Source organism: Salminus brasiliensis, chromosome 15, assembly GCF_030463535.1.
Source record: "Salminus brasiliensis chromosome 15, fSalBra1.hap2, whole genome shotgun sequence".
Classification (NCBI taxonomy): Eukaryota; Metazoa; Chordata; class Actinopteri; order Characiformes; family Bryconidae; genus Salminus; species Salminus brasiliensis.
In genome coordinates this window covers 29,245,921-29,273,479 of record NC_132892.1, presented here as the reverse complement: position 1 = coordinate 29,273,479, position 27,559 = coordinate 29,245,921, and the positions used below count along the sequence as shown (strand labels likewise).

General features: G+C 44.6%; 1 protein-coding gene across 1 annotated transcript in view; it reads right to left on the bottom strand.

Moving 5' to 3' along the window:
• Positions 1-210: 210 nt before the first annotated feature.
• Positions 211-27,559, bottom strand: part of ppp3r1b (protein phosphatase 3 (formerly 2B), regulatory s1ubunit B, alpha isoform, b) — a 29,038-nt gene continuing 1,689 nt past the window's right edge. The window contains exons 2-6 of the mRNA XM_072657480.1: positions 14,007-14,046; positions 2,650-2,826; positions 2,418-2,477; positions 1,616-1,800; positions 211-358 (exon numbers count right to left, since the gene is read on the bottom strand). Of these exons, the coding sequence (XP_072513581.1) occupies positions 311-358; positions 1,616-1,800; positions 2,418-2,477; positions 2,650-2,826; positions 14,007-14,046 (510 nt within the window). The 3' untranslated portion in view covers positions 211-310. The remainder of the gene's footprint in view (positions 359-1,615; positions 1,801-2,417; positions 2,478-2,649; positions 2,827-14,006; positions 14,047-27,559) is intronic.

Genomic DNA, 27,559 nt, shown 5'->3' with positions numbered 1-27,559 from the left:
AGGCGGTGTGAAAACACACCAAACAAAAAAAATACTTGTGTTTAAAGAGAAAGGGGGGGGGTGGGGGTGAGAGAGAGGGTGAGCGAGCAAGAAAGCGAAACAGAGGGAGATAAATAAGGGCAGAGCGTTAGCCGGACACACTGTGAGCTGATTCTCAGACGTGGAGGAGAGAGCGGGGAGAGAGGAAAAGAAAGCTAGAACAATGGAGAAAGAGAGCACAGAAAGAGAGAGAGAGATTAGAAAGAGAAAGGGAGATTGAGAGATCGAGAGAGAGAGAGAGAGGCGTTTGGTGAAGGGGCCATCTGTCCGTTCACACGTCCACGACCATCTTTTTGTGAATGTCTAAACCGCCGACCACCTGGAAGACACAGAGAAACGGGACATCAGTCCAGCACAGGAGTGTTTACACTCATTCTACTCGCTAATACAATAAATACAGAACATTAAAGAAGTCACTTGTCCTTGAAGGCAGATTTTGGAGATCATCTGACTAAAAGGGGCATCAAGCCTCTCCAACAAACTTTTGACTACCTGCAGAGGAGCTACCCTCGAACCGGAGAGCCTGCTATTTAGGGCCTGGTTTTATGGAGTACGTCAACTCTCAATAGCAGTGGCTCCCTGCACTGGGGTTAAGTACGAGCGTGTGGAGGTGGGGCTTAGTCAGGCGCAGGCATGGTAGCCAATCAGAGGCTTGTCAACATCAGACATCACCTTGTTGACCAGTGGGACTATTAACATCCGCAAGGTTTCCACCCACATCGGCACTGCCACTTTTAAAGATGACTGAAGCCTCCGAATGAATCAACCCCCCTTTTAGTGCTTAATAGAGACCCTTCAGCGGTTATGACCTGCTGCAAATGTGATGCACAGCCAGACACCAGCGTTCCTCATGAAGCCCATTCCTCATGGCCAGTGGCCTCCAGTTCACAAGCGTCCTCGGGTTTGCTGCTGCACCTGCCTTCTTCAAATCCCCCCGAGATTTTCTATGGGGCTCAATTCAGGCGACTGTGACAACCACTCCAGAACCGTCCACTCCAGAATGACTTCCGAAACCAAGCCTTGGTGGACTGAGGGATGGAAGGTTTGATGACAAAGCTTCAGCCTCCTCACAGAAGGCATGACGTTCTAAGGATTTCCTGTAGCCTGACCGAATCCTTTGTGCCCATCCTCCACACACACTGCAGGTTCCCAGTGCCAGAGGAAGCAAATCAGCCCTAGAACATCACCGAGCCACCACAGTGCTTAACAGTAGGCACTGTAGGGTGTTCGCTTCAGCGTACGCTTCATTCTTCTTCTTCCAGACATGCTTCTGATCCATAAGTTCCTGTTTTGTCCTAGCACTTCACTGAAGTTTGGGGATTCTGTTCTGTGGAGCGATTCCCATTTTTATTTGGGGGAATTTCTTAATGTAAATGAGCCTGGAGCAGAACTCACTGCTGTTTACTTTGTGTACTCAAGGTTCTTAAACATAGAACATGACTGATAAACAAGACCCAGATTCTTTAGTAAAGGTACACACATGTGTGCATGTCAAACGACTCCCCATTAACATGAACTTCATCCTGATCCACACATTTAGTCAGTCAGGCCTGGAAACCGGAACTACCTCACTCACCGCACAGAACTCCTCAAACGATATCCTGCCGTCTCCGTCCTTGTCGGCGTTGATGATGGTCTTGTCGACAATCTGCTGCAGCTGCGTGTCCTTCAGGTTGTTGCCCACCATCATCTTCAGCACCTGGAAGAGCTCGCCGTTCGATATGTAGCCGTCCTTATCCATGTCATAAATCCGGAAGGCGACTGTAAACACAGAACAAGGAAGAATGAAGGAACGAGAGAAAGAACATCAGTGCTGAACGTATCAGGTTAAGGGTTGTCCTGTTTTTCCAGCTCCCAAAAGCAGTTGGGCTGTAGAGCTGAACCCGGTGAGGGAAAGTGCAGCACCAGGTTTATCAATATCAGCAGTTACATGAAGACCATCTATTGTATTTATTACTTACTTATTTACCATCGAAAACCATGGTTATTATTGTTTTTTTTTTTTATAATAATTACAATAAATATACAATAATAAGCTAACTCCCAAGAGTGGTGCAGCATCCTATTATGAATATATTAATGCAGCACTAGCAGAGTAATTGCGATTGGTCCTGTAGAAGTCCTATAAACACCAGTGTACAATAACTGCATAAAAAGCACTGGACAGCATCTCATTATAGCACCATATTTTATTCTTTTTTATTGGCTTTTAGCACTGCTAGACAATCATTCATGGCTCTCTCTGTTGGTGCTTGGAGTTTCACAGCATTTAATTGTGGTGGATTGGTCCACCTGTAATGTACTGCACTGAAAAAATGTCTGCAAGTATCATATTACCCACTCTTAGTGTTACTGGTGTTCTCGTCGTTTGTACTCACAGCGCAATTTCTGCTCCTTGTCGCCTTTGACACTGAACTGAGAGACGCCTTCAATGAACTCTGAAACAAAGACAGAGAGAAGTAAAAAGGCAGGTGAGGTTCACACCTGTTCACACCTGTTGAGGCTGCATGAATCACTGCTAAAACTCTTTACACGTGCAGCCTGTAGAAGAACCGGAGCTTAAGCTCTGCTCATGAATTCAGTACCCAATGAACAGGTCCACCATCCCACCTTTAAAGTCCACTTCTCCATTGCCATCCGTGTCAAATATGTCGATGACTCGTTGGACCAGCGGGTTCTGCTGGAGCTCAGGCAAGGACATGAACTCCTCCACGCTGAGAGAACCCGAGTTATCTAGGTCGAGTTTCTTAAACCTCTTCCCTAGTCTCTTAATCTCATCAGCATCGACTGAAATAGAGACAGAGAGAGAGAGACACAGAGAGAGGAGGAGAGAGAGAGAAGTAGGGTGAGAATTGCTTGGCCGTAAAAGACAGACATAAACAGAACAGAAGAGCTGAATGTGCACAAAAGTTCTGCGCACTAAGCAGTCTTATCATTGCAAAAATAGCAACAAAGCTTATTATTGTGGCTAAAATTTGAAGACTTTGCTACCAGTACCAACAGAGATTTTGCAAGCAAGCCAAATGTAGCCTACCCTGAATGTACCAGCCTGTCTATTATTCAGTAAATATCTATATGACGGGAATCCAAGAGTTGTTGCTGATGGGACATCTCTTTACCCTTCCCTACCTGAGAGACAGCGATTGACCATCATATACTGCCATACACGCCTAAGCCCAAGTGCATATACACACACAGGAAAGCACAAACATGCCGGTCTAATATTCACACAAACCCTATTAAGAAAAAAACAAAAAACAAAAAAATAAAATCAAACAAAAATATAAAGAAAGACGTAACAATAAAGAGTAAATAAAACCATATGGTTATAAATAATTATCTAATGCTGCAAAGTTTAACAGGATCATATTCATTCACTAATTTGTTTGTACAGTTTTACTGACTCCAAGTTTGTCCAAAATTTCGAACCCACATTTTGACAATACACATGCACCATCATTTCTCATGTACTGCAATACGGGGCAAGCTAGGGGTGGGCGATACAGCAAATACCCAATCACGATACTGCCCCCCCCCCCAGCATCTGCTCTTAAACTCTTAGTACAATAATATTTATTCCACATTTAATGATGAACTACAGCCAATCAGAATAAGCAGAATAAGCAGAATGCATCAGAAAGGGATGCAGTACAGATGATCTTCGTTCAGAAAAGACTATTATTGATCATTGATTACAGGAACAGTGAAATACCTTCATATTCCCCACCTTTTTTTATCAATATATTTAACAGGACAATGCTTTCAATGCTGTAAAAACGTTTAAGCTAAGAATGCACATTTGTATTTGTACTGACTGAAGGTCTCCAGCCCTGGTACTGAAACCCTGTATCTCCAAAATAGGAAATTTACATGCGAAGGGGAAAAAAAAAAACCTTCTTTCCATGAAAGTCAAGATAAAAAGTCATTTTGGAGCATTTCTATTGGTCCATTCATCGTGAAATTTGGATATAGTGTAAATAACTGCCAGATTTACACCCCTGAATCTAGCGTCCCCCGAATTGCCAAATCACAAATAATCTGTAGGAGCTACTCAAATGTCAACAGGCCGACTCGTCTTTTCCCCCAAAGCTGCTTTCGTGCCGCTTCATCGCTGCCCATCACTACGGCTACCCGCACAAACAAGCCGAGACTCATATCTGCCATCAAAGCCTCTTTCCAGACACCTGATCAGCTCTCGGCTTCACCACACGCCTATATCTGCTACCACTCTCCCGACGCAGCAAGCAAACCTAAGGGTGGGGGAACCTTACCTGCTTTCTTATACACCAGCCTGGTAGTCGCAGCCATCTCTCCACAAAACCACTGTTTGACTAAACTACAGGTGAAACTCAGGGGAAGACAGCTACTTTCCCCCGCCCTCAACACCACAGGGGTTGCTAAGCTCTGAAGGCTCACTCGTACAGACCCACGTGGGACACACACACACACACACACCTCTATATAGTAGCGTATGGACAGCTGGTAATTATGTCATTGAGCTGCCAGATTTGCAGTCACATGTCATAGAACAGATTGGCCACTAGATGTCCCTCTGTTCACTATCACTACAAAGGGGTGCATGCATACGCTCTACAGTAGCCCATCAGTTGCTGCACACTGATCAGCCTCCTTTAATGATGAAAGAGACCCGTACAAATATTTGTGGACACCCCCAGACTGCTTGTGTAGTCCCTGTAGAGAAGTACGTCCAATGGAATAGGACTCTCTGGGGCAGATAAGCCAGGTGATCCTATTCGCTCCTTGAACATTGCCAGGTGTCGACTAGAGGGGTACAAAGCCCTCCGGCATTGAGCTGCAGCACTGTGTTCTCTGAAACGATGGATTGTGCTCCGTCCAATATGTTTGGGATACTGGAGTTGGGTGGGGTGTTGATCATCCAACATCTTGACCTTGCTCAAATGTAGTAGAAAGCCTTCTTCCTTGGACTGTAGAGACATTTACTTCACCAAAAGCAGGATGAACTGGGTAAATGCTTGTGTCTCAATACTTTTGTCCATACAGTGTATATGAGTGCTTATGTTGGTGTTTTTAGCCCCACCCCATTCACACGGAAGTACTAAGGAGCGTTTCAGGCTGGACGACTTAAGGCACAATACAATGGCAGCAAATCAGATCAGAGCTTATTTACATATGTAAATCTTAGAGAGTGAAAACTAGCCCATGCTCCCTCCGATACATGTGAATTCAGCCACCGCCTCTATTCGATCTGCCACAGCATCACTAGACGGAGGGAAGTGCAGACACCCCAGCTCTGATACATCAGCTAACAGACGCCCACGCTGGCCAACACCACACCAAGAAGGATGCAGGAAAGGGCGCCACCCTCCTCAACAAGATAGCGCATGGCCAATTGTGCTCTCTCAGGCTCCGCCTGCTGATGGCAAAGCACCATGTCCCGGATTCGAACTAGGTTATTGGAATTTTTAGCCACTTAAAATCAGTACCACTAAGAAACTTTCCTAATATGAATAAAATAATAAAAATACAGGCCTCGAGTTTTTGGGGGTGTGTCTTCCTTCACACCTGTAGTGGAAATGGAGCTATTAAAACCCTCCAACACATCCTCCTGAGGCCTGGCCTGAACCATAATAACCCAAATCTGTGTCTCATCTCTTTATCAACAGTGCCTCTCCAAAAGTGTGTGACACATTCTACACCTACATTGCACATTCTGCCACCTCCTGTTTCACATCGTCAACACCACCACCACCACTACAGAGACAACAAAACAAACATTAAAGGAATACTGCAGTGTTTCCAGCCCGTCCCCCATCTGTACAGTTGATTAACATACGCAATCCCAATGTAACCCCCCCTCCCAAACCAATACTCAGTACATAACACGGCCCACTGACCCCATTATAGACTATAATAGTGGATCGCATTTTTCCTCAGGTCGACACACACTATATGAACCTATTGGCACCATGCTGCCTAATGCCAAGCGTGGGCTAGAGGGGTATAAAGCCGCCGAGCACTGAGTGGAACTATGGGATCTAGTAGTAGCCCTTTTTCTCTGGACAGTAGATATACTATCTAAAGAACCCTTGATTTCAGGGAAAAACATGAATAAGGAGTCCCAATACTTTTGTCTTTTTTACTTAGTGTATCATGAATTTACTTTTACACAGTATGCCATCTGAAAAAAAGCCTTAAATAATGTGAAAAAAGGATCTCTCTCTATTGCTACAATTGTTAAAACCATTTTCTGCACAGAACCTTTTCTTTAGGGTGTACCTTCACAAAGCAAATAATCAACGTCTCAAGCTGGTATTTGGGTACTTTATGGGTATTTTATCTCCATTCTGAGATGTTTTTAAGTGTGTATGCACAGTCCTGAAGCTTCAAATTCATCTGGGTTTGTAGCTGTATGTCTGTTCTGCTGTTCTGAGAGGTTACTGCCAATAGAGGGTAAGCAGGTGACGTCACAGGTAGCGGGAGTCACTGTGGCCACGGCCGCTGAGGGGCGGTTCAGTGTGAAGGCTGCGAACACAAAAACGAACGACTGACTGTACAAACAGATTCAGCAGAATTTCAGAGCTCTCCTTCTGCAGACTCCTTCTGGACTAATGGACTGACAAGCTAAACAAGAAAGCAAGCAAACCTGGATGAGCCAGACGACTAAATCAGCCTGGAAACAGTGAAACACTCCTCAGACCGTTTACGCTCTAAACAGGTGTGATTTGAGCCTCTGTTAGCTGCTAGATGTTCCTGGCTACACATCACTGTCCATGGACTTGTGGTCGCTTGGTAATGTGGACGGATCGCTGTGAAGTCCAGCTGCCTTGAACTTGAGCAGATAATCGCTGGTTTCATTCCCAGTTTGGTCGTTTTCCCCTAATAACTGCTGCGGCCGTACTGCATAAGTGTTGTGCCCCCCAGTCTGACTAAAGGGGGCGTGTTCCAGCAGGAAAGTGATGTCAATGCACACCCTCTATACCCAGCCCTAATTTACTCTAGAGGTGTAAATTTGATACGTTTAATAACTCTATAGAATAGCTGCATTACCCAAGTCAGAACTGCCTCGTCTGACCTTCTGACGCAGCAGACGGACATTAGATTGAGAAACGCTGGCGTATCCTTGTAACACCATCGAACTGACTGCATATAGAATTTATATTAGTGCTCTTCAGGTGTTGCAGATATCAGTAAAACAGTAAGACCCTGCATTCAGTCTAATTCCTATCAAACACTGTCCTATTTACAGCTTTTAAGGACAGCTCCCGGATTAGCCGAAGGCACACCATAGCCTAGCTGGTGAAATTCTCATTATCTATTAATAGAACAGGGATTGACCCCGATAGCACTAAAACTGATACAATCAAACCAGGAACCTGGCAAACATCACAGGACACCCCTCTGGATCCATTTCAGCTACCCAAACTTCAAAAAACTAAACAAACAAAAACTAAGTAAATGTTCGGTCCAATCCGAGAGGCTGAGACGGCAATGTATCCATATGGATGAGCATGGGTATCAGGCCAACATCAGCAAACAGTGCTGAACCGGATATTGATCCAATCCAATCCTGTAACAGATCCATCCTGAAACAGCCACACTCCCGCACTGCGCGATGGACTGGTAGATGTGTGAGGTTTTTATCATGGGGTGGAAAAGTGTGAGTAGTTTGAGCATGATGGCCTACTCTCAGCTGATCATCTTAAGTGAAGAGCTTCAGACAGAAACAGGACATTCAACCTCTGACAGATCGAGCCACCGATACACAGATCCACCCACCCATAAACAGATTCATCCATTCATCCATCCACCCATAGACAGATCCATCCACCCACCCACCCATAAACAGATCCATCCATCCATCCACTCATAGACAGATCCATCCATCCATCCATCCATCCATGGACAAATCCATCCATCCATCCATAGATACAGACAGACGGATCCACCCACCCACCCACCCATCCATAAACAGATCCATAAACCCACCGACCCATCCATAAACAGATCCATCCATCCATCCACTCATAGACAGATCCATCCACCCATGGATAGGCAGAAAGATCCATCCATTCACCCATTCATAGATAGACAGATCCATCCATCCATCTATCCATCCACAGACAGATCCATCCATCCATCCATCCATCCATCCATGGACAAATCCATCCATCCATCCATAGATACAGACAGACGGATCCACCCATCCATCCATGGATAGACAGATCCACCCATCCCTCCATCCACCCACAGACAAATCCATCCACCCATGGATAGACCGACGGATCCATCCATCCAGCCATTCACAGACAGACAGATACATCCATCCACCCATCCATAGATAGACAGATCCATCCATCCATCCACCCATAGATAGATAGATAGACAGATCCATTGATCCTTCCAGCCATCCAGCCATCCAGCCATTGTTGTGGCAGGTAGGGAGTCTATCAAGAACCATAGTGTGCAGGGCAGGAATACCCCTTGGACAAGGTGCCAGTCCCTCACAGGGTACCACACACACTCATTCACTCATCTACCACGTATGCGTTTTAGGAAGTGGGAGGAAACTTGAGCACCTGGAGGAAACCCACGCAGACACCGGCGGAACACCGATTTTCATTTTTGCTTAAAATCAGTGTCCTAAAGAGTCATATTCAAATCTGTTATATCAGAGACGAGGAGAGGGCAAGAGGGGCAGACAATAGACACAGGAGCAACGCCTGTACACACACACACACACACTCTCTCTGTGACACACACACAAAGTCTGTGAAGCCCACTCCCTCTGGGGAAACCCCCCTAGCAACAAGGAAACCCATCTCCTAGGAGGGTAGTAAAACAGTGTGTGTGTGTGTAGGTGTTCACATAGCCCTGTGTGCTTCTGACAGAGACATGAGATTCTTCACACAGCTTTCATAACAGCTCTCCACTCCATTTTCCTCTCCTCTCCCATCCCTCGCTCCCTCTGAAACACACACACACACACACACACCTCCATCCCAACACACATTACAGCCCCACAAACCTCAACACTGATAGACAGCTACAGAAACACACTGCTTGATTATTTACAGTTCATTTTAAAAGTTAATAATCAGCTTTACTAAATGGACAAAAGTATTGGGACACCTGTTCATTTATTGTTTCTACTGAAATCAGAGGAATTTATCCTGCTTTTGTTGAAGTAACAGTTTCTACAAGAAAGAAGGCTTTCTCCAAGACTTTGGAGGAGGATAACTGTGAGGATTTGATTGCATGTTGGATGATCACCACCCCACCTCCCCATACCCAAATCCCCAACTCATCCGACCATCCATCATTCCAGAGAACACAGTTAGCTCAATGCTGGGGGCTATATGCCCCTCTACCCCAGGCCTGGCATTAGGCAGCATGGGGCCAATAGGTTTAGACTCAGCTCTAAAGAGTTTTTCCCTCCGTTGAGGACAGATTTCACAGAATAACAGAAAATTAAAAATGGGTCCTTTATGAGAAGCTGTGATAAGGCCGTCGGTTCAAACCCCTGAACCCTCAGGAAACGACTGAAGTGCCCTTGAACAAGGTACTGAACCTCCAACTGCTCCTTGGGTGGCGCAGCGAGGGCGTGACTAAGTGGTTCTTGCAGCAGATACGGCTCCATCACAAATGGCTACGTTATAATACACAAAAAGCAGATAATTAAACGTGGAAACTGGTTGCAGCTCGCAAATAAAACGTCCACCAGCTCACCAAGGTCCAGAAGGGGGGCAGAGGGAGAAAGTCCAGCTGCCGTTCTCTCGTGGGAACGTTACGGATGTAGCCTCGTTGTTCTGCGGCCATAACTGCTAATCGTAGGGGCTTGTGGCTGCTAAGCGTCTGGCTGGCCAACAGGTGGCTCAGTTTCACACCAGCCTGCCAGCTCATAATCACGCAGTTAAAACAATCTGCAGTTGATTACTTCGGCCTGCTCGGGAAAAAACACATCAGCAGCACAGGAGCTAATTGCCAATTTAAGCTATTATTAGCTAATCACTGTTAGCACTGAGTGCCCACGAAACACACCTAAAAGCCTCCCAGCACTTCAGCTCTACTCCTATTACTCAACACATACTCTAACTGTACACCCACACACACGGAGCGAGAGAGAGAGGGAGAGAGAGAGAGCGAGAGGGAGAACACGCGAGAGAGAGCGCACAAGAGACACAGAGGAGAGAGGGGGTACGGAGGAAGGGAGGGAATAAAAGGGGGAAGGAGCAGGGCAGACAAAGATGGGACGAGAGCGGGCGAGAGACAGAGAGAGCGAATGTGAGCGAGACCGAGAGAGAGAGAGATGGTATAAGGGAGAGAAATAGAGAAAGAGGCAGAGATAACGACAGAGGGAGAGAGACCAGGTATGAAGGGAGAGGAAGAGCGAGAGAGAGAGACTGATTTCAGAAGGTAGAGCTAACGCTGATGTTGCCATGGAGATATTTCTAGAACAGAGCAGGGCATTGTGGGTAACGTAGTCATTGACAAAGGACAAAAGATGCGCTATGTCCAAATGTTTGTGGACACCCCTTCTAATGAATGCATTCGGCTACTTGAAGTTGCACTCAATGCTGACACATATGTGCAAATGCACACACACAGCGTGTCTAGTCCCTGTAGAGAAGGACTGCCAATAGAATAGGATGAAGCAGATAAACAACAACAACCTATTGGCACCGTTCTGCCTAACGCCAGGTGTGGGCTAGTAGAGGGGTATAAAGCCCCCCAGAATTGAGCTGTTGAGCAGTGGAACCAACTGTGTTCTCTGGAATGATGGTGGTGGTGGTGCTCCATCCAGTACTTTTGGGATACTCAAGTTGGGGAATTTGGGATGGTGAGGTGAGGTGGTGTTTAACCAACATCCTGAGCTCACCAACACTAGTCCCTGAATCAGCAATGCTTCTCCAAAATCTAGTAGAAAGTCTTTTTCTCTGGACAGTAGAGACAGTCATTCCTTTTTAATAGCCTTGATTTCGGAAGAAACAGTGAATGAGCAGGTGTCCCAATACTTTTGTCCATATCGTGCAGATTCAAGTGTGTTCTGAAGCTGCTGATAATGGAAGTGAAACACTCCTTCATAATTCATGTTGAGAGAAGAAGCTTCCTGCTTTTCTCCCTCACTCTCTTGCTCGCTCACGCATTCACACACTTAACCTGACCCCATGACGTCCAAAAGTGTGTATCAATACACCCCTACTAGCCACATAAATCACCATACCAGTACTCTGCCCATATCGTCCAGCCGTAACGTACATGCACACGCTCCAGATGACCCTGATGACCTCTGGTCTGAGTGCATTAGTCATGAACTGCTGCAGCGCACACACACACACACACACACACACACACACACACACACACACACACACACACACACACACACCACCAGCAAGGCAGCAAACCAATTAGAAAACAGAATATTACCCCTCTTACCCGCCCATCCCACACCCCCCCAAATCTCACTCCCTCACCCCCACCTTCACTCACTTACACACACACACACACACACACACACACACACACACACACACACACACACACACACACACACACACACACACACACACTAAAAATAAATGAGGCCGTCCCTCACGGGTGACCTTTACCAGACAGGAGGCATTTATAGCCTCCGTCGCCACGCCAACGCCCTTCTGTCACTCAGCCTGGTCACCACTGCACGCGCTCTGGTTACCGTACGCATCTGCATTACTACAATGACCCACGGCCCGTTCTACTACACTGACCTCCGTTACCACACTGACCCGCTGTCAGTCCCATCACACCTGCCGGCTGCAACTACTCCACTGACCCAGAGTCAGTTCTACTGCACAGACAGTCCTTTTAAGGGAGGTGTGCGAGGAGGAAACCCTGTGGTCAAAACGCACATCAGGGCAAGACTCAAATCTGCCAGAGAGAACAACTAGACCTAGACCATGACCAGGACTTCTGGAACGAGCACTCTGGACAGATAAATCCTGAGTCGTCCCCGGATTATTTTATTAATTAATGATTTTATGGCAGCAAGTTTCCTCCTTGCTCACCTCCCACGAAGATCTAAATGCTGTTATGAGAGCGACCTGCTACCATGATGACAATTCAGGACATTTGCTGGAGACCTCTTTTCTCATTCTGGGGTCTGCTCTTGGGCTGAGCTTGCTAGGACGGCCTTCTTCCTGAAGGCCTCAGAGAGGGGCTGACCATGGTGATGACCAGCAGTCACTTCAACAATCAAGAGTAAAACGAACTAAGGCTAATGCTCACACGTATCTGGATATTCTTAAATACGGAGATTTCCCTCCCTCCGTGCTGGCCCTGTGTAGGACAACAGTACCTCAAAGACACACGTCAAAACAAATGACACATTATTGTCTAAAGCAAGTCACAAAATTAGAGATTCTAAATCTAAATGGAGCATTACAGAATGAAACCGGTGCCTTTATGTGGACGAGAGGCCAAAACACAGACAGAAAGCTCAGCTTTTAATAAGATCTTAATATGCGGACGGGGCCTAAATGTCTGAGGTTTCTAATCATCTGCAGCTGATGTCCTGCATGTGACTCTGGTTTTACTGATTTCACTCAAGTAGAGTCATAAATGTGAATAAATTCTTCAGTTTTATGTGATTAGTTATATTAAATACGTTTAACCATCTGCAGTCTACGAATTGTCAAATTGTACGTGACACATCTGGAGGTACAAGGTTGTATAGACTGGCGGAGTGTAGACTGACAGACTGCCAATTGGTTCATGGTCATCTGCTCCAGTGTCCTATTCTATTGGCTGTACTTCTCTACAGGGACTAGTCAAGCTGTGAGTGTATTTCCACATCTGCGTCAGCAATGGGTGCAACCTGAATAAGCTGAATGCATTTATCAGAAGAGCTGCCCCCAAAAATGACCAGCAATGGACAGAAGTTCACAGTGTCCCTACTGAACACCAAACAAAGCTTTTCCTGAGGAATCGGTTCCTTGCTTCTTGGTTTGGAAGTTCTCCCTCTCTAGCTAGATGTTGGTTTTGAAGTCACCCCTTTAAGATACTGCTCTCTGTCTTTTGCTGTGTCTAACTGCTGGATTTCTGTGTCCGTCTATGGTTTTGTGTGAAAATGACCAATGGACATTCGTCTTCTGCCTCTCGCCGTTTATACACTATACACCACTGGGGGCAGAGGTGGCTCAGCGGTCAGAGCTCCAGGCTGTTGATGACAGGGTTGTAGGTTCGATACCCGGGCTCTGTAAGCTGCCATTGTTGGGCCCTTGAGCAAGGCCCTTCACCTTCTCTGCCTTATGGGCGCTGGAGTTGGCTGCCCACCGCACTGGGTGTGTGTGCGAGTGTGTTCACTGCCCCTAGTTCACTAGTGTTTACTAGTGTGTTTATTACCACAGAGGGGTCAAATGCGGAGGACACATTTCGCTGTACGTTGTACCTTTAATAATATACTATATTATATTTACTTCAGACATTCCACTGCTTTTGTGAAGCCAAGTCTCTGATAAACCCATTTCAGGCAGCAAAACTATTCACCCGCATGAGTAAAGATATGATTTCACAAGAAAAATGGATTTCAAAATTCAAACTTACAAAAAATATATATGTTAAATTAAAAATGTTCAGGTTTCAGAAGTATCTCTTACACATATATGTGTGTGTGTGTGTATATATATATATATATATATATATATATATATATATATATATATATATATATATATATATACACATACATACACACACACACACACACACACACATACATTATATAAATATATATACATACATATATGTACATACATACACATATATATATATACACACACACACACACACACACACACACACATATCTATCTATATCTAGGTTTCAACATTAGTACAGAAGAGAGAGTGGCATTATGTCGTCTATAACAAAAGGTGGACAGGTGATTTTGCAGATTACCATAGCAACACAATTCATTAAAAGGAGAGTAGTCCAGTCCAGATACTTACAGTGCGAGCACATCTCCAAGGGATAACTTGCTTCATTTCCCTGAAAAGGGGACAAAAAAAAAAGAGCATGTTATTAAAAAGAGTACATTATAATTACTTTCAAAACAAATGAGGTCAATAATGGCTCTAACGAACGAGGGGATTAATGATCTTCATTTATCCACTGAACATATTCTGTCTCTGAATCAACCCTTCTCTATTAAACGGCTTCACAGGAAGTGCCCTCGGACGACCGCTGCCTGTTAAATGGGGCACAGCCAGCGGAACGGTCTGGAGACAGCAAACCCCTCTGCCACGGCCAGCGTGGCTTAGCTAACAGGCTAATCAGATTTGGCGAGCGTTTTCCGAGGTGACGAGGGCTGTGCCGGGCCGCTAGAAACAGGATGTGACATCACAGCTGAAAGGGTCGACATGGCTGGCCAAGCGTGACACAGAGAACATGCCAAAAATAAAAACGCCGGGGGCTGTTACGGTCCCTGCGGAGCAACCTGAGGTTAAGTGACTTGCTTAAAGTTACAGCAGCAGCAGCAGCAATGAGCGGTCCCATCGGCAGCAGATACACCAAGTATATGGACAAAAGTATTGGGACACCAGCTTATTTATTGTTTCTTCTGAAAACAAGGATATTTATATAAAAAAAAGTTTATCCTGGTGTAACTGTCTCTACTGTCTAGAGAAGGCTTTCTAATAGATTCTGGAACATTTGTTGTGAGGATTTGATAGCATTCAGCGCCAAGAGCATTAGTGAGGTCAGGATAGTGGATGATCAGTTCCACTGCTCCAAAACCCAAAGCAGGGGAGCAGAGAAAGTGCTGCTAGGTGATGTTTTACTAGCTCACCAGGTCTAGCTTGAGCCCGAGCTCACCAGGTCTAGCTTGAGCCCGAGCTCACCAGGTCTAGCTTGAGCCCGAGCTCACCAGGTCTAGCCTTAGCCCGAGCTCACCAGGTTTAAGCTTGAGCCCGAGCTCACCAGGTTTAAGCTTGAGCCCGAGCTCACCAGGTTTAAGCTTGAGCCCGAGCTCACCAGATTAAACTTTAGCCCAAGCTCATCAGGTTGCGCAGACTTGAAGTGACGACAGAGCCCTGTTAGCCTTGTGATTGGTCAGGGGTATGCACTCACTTTTAGGACTGCCAAGAGGAATACTGGTGACTGCCAGACGCTCACATCTTAGTAGACTGCTCAGATTATCAACTGATTAGACTGATGCAAAAGCTTGGCCACCCCATCAAATGATGTGCTGCTGTTATGCTTAACTTAACATGCTACAAAAAAACCCTGCTGTGTGGGAGAAGAAAAGGCACAATCAATCAATCATAAGACGCATTCTAGCAGGCTGACCTCCTTGATCAGTTCTCTCCTAGCTACTTTAAAACACCGCAGTGAAATCACTCCACGAATGTGAGATATTAACTATTATATAGTGTCCTTAATGAGCAAGGATTGCATATCACTCTACGGCATGTGCAGTAACAAGGGCTCCTCCATAATGGACCCAATCTTGAGTACCGGGGTTATATCTGGATGAGGCCAAGCCACATAAAACTGCAAAGTGTAAACAACGCACCCAAGACCAGATCCAAATCCAATCAGTCAAACCCCTTCAGGAGGAGGTCTGAGACGCATCTGAGCCACATGTTATAGCAGTGTAAACACATCCGCCTCACCAAGACATATTTGGCAACCAACCCCCCCCCCCCCCCCAGTACAACCGAAACGGCAGTAATAACTGCAGCGCAGCGAGCGAATCTGCATATACTGTCCCACGCGGTGGTCAGATTTTAGTCTGACTAAGCGGAGACACAACTGACTACCCAGTGTAAATGCACATGGCTAAAATCTTGTCAGGATACAGTCCAGATACCAGTCACATGAAGTGACCACGTGTGAATGTGGTCACAGTTTTAGATCGATTGCTATTATATACATAGAAACATATATACAGGGAAAGCCCATTTTGATTGAAGCTGTCGGACTGTAAGCAAATCCCTCTATATATATATATATATATATATATATATATATATATATATATATATATATATATATATATATATATCCATCCCTAAGAGGCTTCAGAGTGTGTATGCGTGTGTGTGTATGTGAGAGACCACAGACGTGCATATTTCATTATGCATGAGAAAAAGCACAACACTGCATTTCGCCAGAGAGAGAGAACGAGAGGAAATTAGGCCAACCCACCACCGCCTTACTGCATCTCTCCAGGACAATGCAGAGAAATGAGGAGAGAAAGATAAACGATGAGGGGGAGACGAGACAGGAGCCGAGAGGAACCGAGAATCAAGAGGGGGCTGGACAGAACGAGGAGATGGAGAAGGTCCGGAGAAATGAATAGAGAAACATCACAGTGGTAGATGTACTAAAAAAAGGCTTATTTGATTGGCTGGGCTATTCTGATTCTGATTCTGTTCAACTATACCAACTGTTCATAGTATACCCTGTATAGATAATAGCCAGAACATTAAAACTACCTGCCGCCTGAGATCCCGAGTGTGCCGCTAAAACAGTTCTGACCTTTCAAGGCATAAACTTCACAAGACCTCTGAAGATGTTGTGTGGTATCTGGTACCAAGACCTGGCAGATCCATCAAGTCCTTTAACGTCAGGCTGCTGAGTGTTTTTGTAGGTCCCAGTCAAAAGCCTCCAGTCAGGGGCGAAGGGGTGAAGTCAGCGTTCACGCTGGGCTAGCACGGTCACTATGTGTAAACTGCTGAAAGACATGATACGAGAGCCCACAGAGTAATCCCCTGTGCCTTGCAAGCCCCCAGACATGATATCTAGCAGGTTTAATTTGTGGAGCTGTGTGCGACTCTAAATCCGGTAGTGTGAAAAGTGCGACTGGAAGTTAGAGCAGAGACTAGCTACTCAACTGGCCGTCCATGAACCAGACGCCAGTTCACCGGTTGTCCTTTCTGGAGCACTTGCGGTAGGTACTGACCACTGCATACCGGGAACACCCCACAAGACCCGCCTTGGTGTTTCGGAAATGTTCTGATCCAGCCAGCACAGTTTGGTTCATTAACCAAATCCAGCAAAACCAAAACAGAGCTGGAAAACGGTCCAATTCCAAAACACCAAAACTGTTACATCACAGTCTCGTAATATTTCCAGCCAGAATATTTCCAGCCGCAAAAGCCCAAGTCAAAGCTGGAAACACTGGAAAACTTTGTTACCTTTCAGAAGAGTGTGGTGTTGCTGATGCTGGCGAGCAGCTCATCACCTCCAGACACTGCTAGTTATGGGAATATGGGCTACTACAGGAACCATGCCTAGTCACCACGGCTTTCCCGGGGCTGGTGTCCTTAGAAGAGGAGCTCAAACCCAGCATGTGACCAAGTTAAAGCTAAAATCGAACACTAGCTAAGTGGCCTTTACCAGCTCTTCCCTCCATCGTCCGCTCCCTCAAAAACAGACTGGCCTACCTCAGCTAAACCAAACATCAGAAGGGAAAGCTCCGGCTTACTTACTGTTTTATTGGGAAGACTTAAGGGGAAGCGAGTGGGGACGAGGCTAAAAGCTAAGCATCGCCAATATTCTCTGCTTGATAACAGCACATCCTCTCGGAGATGACAACGAGAGGACAGCAGCACTATCCAGCAAGACTCTGGACTTCATTACAGCGTTAAACTATGCTAGAATATGTGCCGATCTATGAGCCGACACCATAAAGAAGGCAGGCGAAGCAGAGCTTCTCTGTCTTTTACTCGAATAACAGGGTGGTAAACAGGCTTGTTAAATGACATCTGTGCATACTTTCTATTTCTGCAATACTTAATACATGTACTCTTTGAGACCTCTATATTATTTAGTTTCTATGGTTATAACTGGTTCATTCAAAGCACTGAAATAAAGGTGCAATGATAAAAGACCTCTCCTTCTCTCTGATTTTGAAAACGCTGGTGACCTTTTACTGATGCACTGCAGGCAACCCAGATTTATTTGAATAATCCTTCAATGAAAACATTAAACTGTCTGTTGAACACCTCCTCCTCCCCTCTCCCGTCACATGCATCATAATCTGCTCTTCAACACTCAGTTTCTCTTTGAGTCTTCCTCTCGTTCACTGTAAAGGCGCCAAACAGTCAAACAGCTGCCAGTGACCCGTCCTGTTAGCCAATTTAGCAGACGATGGTTAAACTCACCAACACTTCTACTGTTTTAACCTTGTAATTGAAAAATGTGGCAGCTCTTGTAAACTTTGAACATTGAAAAATGTATCAGCTCTTGTAAACTTTGAACATTAAAAAATGTATCAGCTCTTGTAAACTTTGAACATTGAAAAATGTATCAGCTCTTGTAAACTTTGAACATGGAAAAATGTATCAGCTTTTGTAAACTTTGAACACTGAAAAATGTATCAGCTCTTGTAAACTTTGAACACTGAAAAATGTATCAGCTCTTATAAACTTTGACTGCGAAATGTGGCAGCTCTTGTAAACTTTGACTGCGAAATGTGGCAGCTCTTGTAAACTTTGACTGCGAAATGTGGCAGCTCTTGTAAACTTTGACTGCGAAATGTGGCAGCTCTTGTAAACTTTGACTGCGAAATGTGGCAGCTCTTGTAAACTTTGACTGCGAAATGTAAGCTCTTGTAAACTTTGAAAATTGAAAAATGTATCAGCTCTTGTAAACTTTGACTGTGAAATGTGGCAGCTCTTGTAAATTTTGACTGCAAAATGTGTCAGCTTTTGTAAAATTTGACTGCGAAATGTGTCAGCTTTTGTAAAATTTGACTGCGAAATGTGTCAGCTCTTGTAAACTTTGAACATTGAAAAATGTATCAGCTCTTGTAAACTTTGAACATTGAAAAATGTATCAGCTCTTGTAAACTTTGAACATTGAAAAATGTATCAGCTCTTGTAAACCTTAATTGTAAAATGTAGCAGCTTTTGTAAACTTCAATTGTAAAATATCAGCTCTTATAAACTTTGTCAATTGTAAAATGTATCCACTGTTGTAAACTATAAAGTACTGCACCACTTGTAAAGCGTGGCTAAACTCTTAAACACATTACATGGCAAAATGTAACAGTTCTGGTCAACATCACCAATTGTAATAGGTGGCATCTCTTTTAACAACATCATTTAAATAATTAGTAAACGTTGCTAATCTTCGAAAATTTGTTTTTCGAAATGTTTCAAATGATCTGTTCTTTACGTACGAATGAAGGGTGAAGGGCCTTGCTCGAAGTCACAACCGTCATCAATAGCCAGGAGCTCTAACCGCTGAGCCACCACTGCCCCCATCCTACAAAAGTAGAGCCTGTGACTGCAGCAAAGCGGGGACAAACTCCCTATTAATATTCTTGATATTAAAGATTGCAGGACGAGCAGGTGTCCACAAACTTTTGACCTTGCATTGTAGCAGCCATCCATTACAGCACGCTTTGATCAGCTCTGAAAAGATTTTTTACAGATTGTTTATAGAAAAACACTAAAGTGGGTTGAGGATAAGTATCTACAGAGATGAGATTGGTGACAGTCTAAATCCAATGTTTGTTAGCAACATTAGCCTAGCATCTCCTGTTATAAACCTAAAGAAGCGCACATCAGATGTCAGGCATGTCTTGCCTGATTGACCACATCGGTGTAAGTAATTAATCAAGCCCATCTGATTTCCCACCAAACTATTTCTTTAATGAGCTTATAGAAGTATTCAGATACACAAGCGGATACAGGCTGTTCCGAGATCAGCAGCGCTATTCAAATACACCTGACAGATAACAGACCGTGGGCTGTAGATCAGTCCTAGTGGATACTGCGGAAACACAACCGTCTCCATACATTGCAGAAGAGACTTTTCCTCCCTGCCAGTTCAACGAGATACTCATCATACCCTGAGGGCATGTTCTCACTCTCTCGGAGCGCGCCAGAGCGAGTGTGCAGATGCAGGGCAGCTTCCCTGCGTCCCATCCATATTCTCAACTCCTCATTATAGCACGGAAAAACACCGATCACTTATCAGCGAGGCTCAGATGTATTAAGTGGTCCTGCCGCTGACTCACTGGTAGGAAATACAGCAGACTATTATTGATTTGTATGAAAATCAGTGATATTCACACTGCTCCGAATGTGAATCATTTCCATGATTACCATACACTCTTAGAAATGAAGCTGCCCACAGAAGAACCACTTTGGGCTCCATACAGATCCATGTTTGGCTCCGTTCACATTACAAGCCTCATTAATCAATTCTGAACTTTCACTCGGATCGGATGTGCATATACGCAAGTGAGCTGTATCTGTCTAATGTAAATGAACTGGTCGCAGAAGCGATACAGCAGTTCCTCTGTTTGAGCTGGCTGAGGACAACAGCACTGAGCATATGCAAAAAGACCCGATCTGACCACGGATGCGCATCCTCTCTAGGACCACATATAGAAAATCTGCATTGTATCTGCACTGTATCCTGATAACATTTGAGCCACATGCATTTACACTGGGTCTTCAGGTACTCAGATTGAAATCTGATCGCTGTATGGGACAGAATATGCAAATTCGCTTGTTGAGCTGCAATTATCACTGGTGTTTCGGTTGTACCGGGAGGAGTTTCGGGTGTTGACTGCTTCTTAGATAGAGACGGATGTGTTCACACTAGTATAATGGCGCTCAAACGCATCTCAGACCGCCTTCTTGAAGTGGTTTGAGTGATCGGATTGGTAAGGGGGGTAAAAGCATCTTGCAGTTTTGCAGTTTAATGAGGTTTGGCCTTATTTAGATTCAATCCTGATACTCAAGATTAAGAATAAAGTGACCAGGTGTAAACAGGGTCAAAGTAACTGATTTAAAAAGATCGTATTTGACCGGTCCACACAGTGCTGAAAATATCAGAAAATATCTGGTCACTTCACTCGTGTTGAGAATCAGGATTAGAATAGGATCAGCGTCTAAACCAGGTATAAATCTGATCACTCAAACCACTTCAGGAGGTGGTCTGAGACGCGTTTGTGCCTTGTTATTGCAGTATAAACACATAAGCCTTTCCAAGAAGCATTAGACAACCAAAACCCCTCCCCAAACACAGCCAAAACACCAGTAATAGCTGCTGTGCAATAAGCAAATTCCCATATTCCCTTCCACACAGCGATCAGATTACAGTCTGACTACCCAGTGTAAATGCATGTAGCTACAATCTTATCAGGTCACATGAAGCGACCAGGTGTAAACAAGGTCTCTGATCTGGGTCACATTAAGGCCAAAAATCAAAGTCTGGAAATGCGAATGTAGACTTAACAGAGAACCTTTTAACTGATGTAAAGGTTCTTCACAACCACACCTTAAAAAAGATACACAGAACCAAATGTGGTTCTTCTTATGGACTCACCCAAAGAATCATTTGTAGCACCTCTACTTTTAAGAGTGCAAACCGATTACACCGCAGATCATACCGTGCTCAATGTGATAAAGGGCTCATTTGCATGCCGACATCCACATTGGTGTCCGTACTGCAAATGTCAGTGTTCAACAATATACTGCACAGTCCCGACACTTGCACCATGCACATGCTGTGGTGGATCGCATGTTTACACAATCTGACCCCGGGTCTGAACCCTTGCTAAACCTGCTTGTCTGTGCTGAACCTACAACATGCAGTAAAAACGATGTTGTCTTAAATACTGGCAGTAGTGGTCCATGTCAACAGGACTGGAGAGGGAAAAAAAAGAGAGAGAGCCCCTTTTAATGTGATTATTTATGTGAATTAATCGACCAATAACAGATGAATTGACTTACGTGTTGTGTGAATTGGCTTACATGTTGTGTGTAAATGGGAAGAGATTTAAAGCAACATTGCGAAAAATACCAATTTTCGCATAATGCTGCTTTAATGGAGAAAAGAATGTTTGGTATTTTTCTGTGTGTGTGAGAAAATCTTAGCTTGCTGACACAGATGCGCAAATGCACACACTTACAACTTAGTCTAGTCCCTGTAGAGAAGTACTGCCAATAGAATAGGACTCTCTGCAGCAGATAAACATGAACCTATTGGCACCATGCTGCCTAATGCCAGGTGTGGGCTAGAGGGGTATAAATCCCCCCAGCACTGAGCTGTGAGGCAGTGGAAGAATGGTGTTCTCTAGGATGATGGTGATGGTGTTCCATCCAGTGCTTTTGGTATGAGTTGGGGAGTCGAGGATGAGGTGGTGTCGTAAGCATCCAACATCCTGACCTCTCTAATGCTCTTGTCACTGAATGCAATCAAATCCTCACAGCAATGCTGCTCCCAAATCTAGCAGAAAACCTTATTCTCTTCACATTGGAGACAGTTACTCCAACAAAAGCAGGATCAACTCTTTAAAAAAAAAAAAACTCTTGAATTTGGAAGACGCAATGAAAGAACAGATGTCCCAATACTTTTGTCCACACTGTCATCTAATAATCCTCTGAAACCCTGATACTGTGACATATGTAGACAAAAGCAAGTTACTGAATTTCACCAGCACTGCTCAGCACTGGTGTTAACCACAAGAGAAACAGCGAATCTCAGATCAGGCCAGCGCTGAAGAGGGAATTTAACCGTCTCTGGCAAGCGTTATCCTCCAACACTGAAAGCGACAAGGTCAAGTACGAGGCTAGCACGGCAAGTGCGCCGCTTGTTTATGAACGGACAAGCTTGTTCTGCACCTGATAAGAAAAAGAGTCGGAAATAAAAGAAGGCTGGGGAGGTCAAGCCTGCGTTTTGTGATGAGATTGTTCAGTAAAGCAACAGAAGTCGCAGGTGTATTCTGGGACCTCTTAACGCCCGTGTGTGTGTGTGTGTTAGGTGTAGGCGGAGATTACGTACAAGAGCAGAGGCATGTGACAGTCACGGTCAACAAACCTTGCTATAATTACATTAAAGGTTACCGATGCAACCCAAATAAAGAAATACGGCACCCGAGGCCGCCGAGGAGGCCAGTGAAGAACACGGCACTTAGTATGGGTGTGATTTTTGCTTTGTGGCATGGTGCATAATCAACAACAGCCCAAAGTGTGCCAAGAAAACATACCGCACACCATCCCACCACCACCAGCCAGCTACAATCTGTGTCACCAGACCAGGCTACAGGTTTCTACCATCTTCAACCGTCCCGCTTCGGTGAGCCTGCGCCCATTGCAGCCTCAGCTTTCTGTTCCTGGCTGAAAGACGTGGAACCCTACAAGGTCTTCTACTGTTGTAGCCCATCCACCTCAAGGTTGGATGTGTTGTGCATTCTGAGACGCTCTTCTGCTCACCACAAGTTACTGTAGCCTGTTTACAAGGTGTTTCCGTCCGCAGTACTGCAGAACCACAGCATTCTGAGTAAGCTCTAGAGACCGTTGTGGTGCTGAAAATCCCAGGGGATCAGCAGTTCTAGGAGTACTTCCTCATTCTGATGGTTGTTGTGAACATTACCTGGAGCTGCTGGCCCGTATTTGCATGCTTTTATACACTGCACTGAACTGCTGCCACGTGAATGGCTGACCACATTGACCACATTTCTGTCCAGTGAGGCAGTCTGTTAACAGTAGGCAATTGCTGCTGAGCAACACTGCGCTAAAATTAAATAATCTGCCACGCTCACAAAAAGAACTTGAGAGCAGTGTCAGGTGTTTTTTTTCCAAACAGGGCCAAGCTTGTAGACGTGTGTTTATCCAGTGTTCCTTCCGAATGAAGGGGATTCACAATGGCTGAGCATCATTTCAGCAGTGCAGGTCCCTTAACACTCATAAGAAGGGGTGTTTAAACACATGAAGGGTAGCCTGGCCAATCGTTCCTCAGAACCTGAACAGTCTGTTCTACAACAGAGGTCCCACTGAGCATGTGATGTGTCCGCAATACGAAGTGAGGAAATACTACAGCCCTGCTAACATTAGCACAGCCCGACTGCCTTGTGCTATTTTGACTTTGAGGTAACACAGACAGCAAATTAAGTTAAAGTGGATTGAGGGTTTAGGATTACCTCATCAGGGTATGAAGTCTCAACAGGGAGCGAGGGAACACGTCTAAGAACTGGGCAACAGAAGGAGGATCCTTCCTGACATCCTTCTACGGGAGGAAAACAACGCTCAAAAGGACCCCACATTGCCGTCAGCTTTCAGCTGCTGTGAGAAACCTACCTTTTTACACTCTAAAAGCATCCAAAGCTACCTTTACAACATCATTACCCTCCTCGAGACCTTTTAAACCGCCGTCCTACAGCCTACATCTCGTTTCATCTCATTTGGTGCTCCTGCTCTTTTAGCATCTGATCAGGTTCGCAGGAAAAGCAGTATAGTCTAGCATAGGCATTGGAAATGGTCACTGGTTAATTAAAGGGAAAGTTTCACCTTCATGAATATTATATAAACTGCAAGGAGCTGTGCTCGTAACACTGTCTAGTCAAGCACAGACCTCATCCCAAAAAGCCAGCAGGTCCCCATTTACAAAGAGCTATTTTAGCATTCTGGGTGAAACATGAAAGCATCTTCCACAGCTTTTCTACGACTTGGAGGTGGAGAACATTGAAATGAGCATGTTTTGGTGACACCTTGAGATAATACAGCAGGGCCAGGGCTGACGACGAACTGCTAGAAACCATTAAAAACACAGAACATAACTGTAATGCTGTCAAAATATACAACAACTGTGTTTCTCCATTTAGGAGGAATGGCGTATTCCAGCCAGTGCTGACACTTAAATACAGGGTGTTTGCAATGGAGCTTGAGATGAACAGTCCCAAAAACATCCGCAAAATCTCTAATGCTAGTATTTTGAGGGGTCCCAGACCTGAAAAAGCTGTTAAACGGCTGCAACAATATGGACAATTTAGGTTTTCCGACCTCTCTTTATCCCGTAAGCAGGCTGTTTCTTGGGGTGCCTTCAGTTCGACAGCAAGTCCTGGCTGAAACAAACACTCTGCATAGCTTCAGTGTAAATAAACAGGGCTAAACAGGCCTCCACCTGCCTAATATTGAATCGGCCCCCCTTGTGCCGCCACAACAGAGCTGACCATTCGAGTTATGGACTCCACAACACCTCTCAAAGCTGTCCTGGGGTATCTGGGACCAAGACCTTATCAGCAGATCCTTCAAGTCCTGTAAGTTAAGTCCAGTGAGCCGGTTGTCACTGGTTGTCCTTTCTTGGAAGGTACTGAACTCTGCATATCGGAAAACCCCCTGAAAAAAAGACCAGCCTGACGTTTTTGGAGATGTTCTGACCCGGTCGTCTCGCTAGCACAGTTGGGCTCTGACCGTTCACTTGCTGCTCTAATATATCCAATTGCTTTACAGATGCCTCTGTAGATGAAGATGATCAATGTTTTTTAATTGACGCCTTACCGTCATGGTGTTAATGTTATGGCAAAGCTGTTGGATTCACAAAATCAACGCATTTAAAACTTACAGTTACTGCGTCTTTAAGACGGATAGATGTAAATAGGTTACAGTACCTACTCTATTGTGCCTTGCTCCAAAAGCAATGCTGGCTTCAGTGTGAACGGGTGTGGCTAAACTGTTCTGGGCAAAATTGGAGGGTATAGGCAAAGATGCTGGATTTTGAGACAAATAAATAAAATTAGTGAATTTTAAACTAACAACGTTTACATACTACATCCAACACTTGGTCTATGATATAGGCCCTTTAACCAAGCACTGTAATCGGAGCAGTATTGGGATGTAACATTGAATAAATAGATCACAAAAAAAAAACGCAGCAAAAGTTCAAAGTATCAATACGAAAATCAAGAGCTATGTGAATAATCGATCACAGTATCGGCAATATTGCCACACCTCTACAGAACACAGCCCAATAAAAACGGCTGCAGCAACAGGTAAACAATCAATACTGATCAGTTTGAAAGCCTACAGAGATTTCCAAGGCATGACCCTCCAAGAGCGGGAGGTGATCGGATCAACCTGGATCTGCGGTCTCCATGGAGACTATTCTTAGACCATGAGGAGAAGAAGAACAAGAAGACGGGAGGAAAAAAAAAAAAAGAAAAAGAAAAAGTGAGCGGCTCTTTAAACGGGCTCTGAAGCCGGAGGGTTTATGAAGAATCCTGCGTGGCCTATTTCAGCCGCGCCGGACGGGGCTTTTCCGGAACGTTCCGATCCAAACCGCTTCGGTCAGTGGGCTGCACAAAGAGGTCACTCCATCCATCAGATGCAGCAATTTCAAGGCCCCCGGAACATCAGAACGAAGCGCACCATAAATAGACAGAGCTTGTGCAGATAAATGGCACATTAAAGCAATGCTGGGCTGCTCATCTGCTGCTCATCCTCCTGCAGAACTACAAAATGCTGCTGTTCTGCTGCTAAAACATGGGATCTGCTTTTGAACCCAACTTTGGTTCAATATACCAAGATTTTCTCATTATTCACTGAAAACAAGAAACCAGACGATGTCTAAATTACAGCCCTGGTGTATACAAGCAGAAGTACGTTATTGCTAACTGTATAGAACACACTGTGGACGAATCTGGGATGTGTCCAAATAATCACTGCCTATCCAAGGTAACTCCAAACAGCATCTACAACAAAAAACGACATGCTATCGAACCAAACCTTGGAGACCATTAGTATGCTTTTTCCTCTATCCGACATGAAGTACAATCAAGGAGGCCCATTACGTGCAACACAAATGGCGTCTGCAAGCAAAGATCTGTTGGTTTTAATGATCTTATTTGATTCGTTTGAAATCAGTGAGACTTTAAACACAGCAACAAGCATATCCAAACAGTGTCTACAAGCAAGAATCTGCTATTTTTAACATTGCTGAGATGAGATTTGCCACCAAACCGAACCTACATGACAGACAATTAGCACAACGGTCTCTATTGCCCTGTAGTACAATCCAAGAGATGTCCATATAACCACAGCCTATCACAGGCAGCTCGCCAACTCGACGTCAACTGAAAACAAAAGGTGGTTGAAATTAGTGAGACTCTTAATATAGTAATAAGCTTAAGGGTGTTGATTTTAGTAGGACTTTTGCTTCTGAAGCCGAATTGGCTCAAATGCATAAGATGTTCTCAATATTATCCACTGTGGCACAATCAAATGTCACCTGCTATTCTCGATGTGACATTTGCTATTGAACCAAACCTTAGTACCTTACCCTAAGACTTTGGTCTATGTACCCTGCAGCACAATCCAGGAGACCCAAATAACTCCAACCAGCATCTACAATCAAAAGATCTGTGGGTTTTAACACGGTATCTGATTTTAAAACAACGACTGTATTGCTTTTAACATCTGCATCTGCTAGAATAGCAAGATCTTCTCAATACGGTCCACTAACATAGTGCTCAAACGACCACTGCTCATTCCAGCCAACTCCAAACAGTGTCTACAAGCGAGAACCTGCTTTTTCTAATGTGACACTTGCTATTAAACCAAACCTTAGTCTCAATTAGTACGATTTTTGTCTATGTTCTCTGCAGCACAATCAAGAAGACCCCCAAATAACCCCAACCAGCATCTACAAGCAAAGATCTGTAGGTTTTAACACAATATCTGATTATAAAACAATCACTTAAGTAAGACGCAATACAGTTACTTTTGCAAGCACGATGGTATTACTTTCCATATCTGCTAGA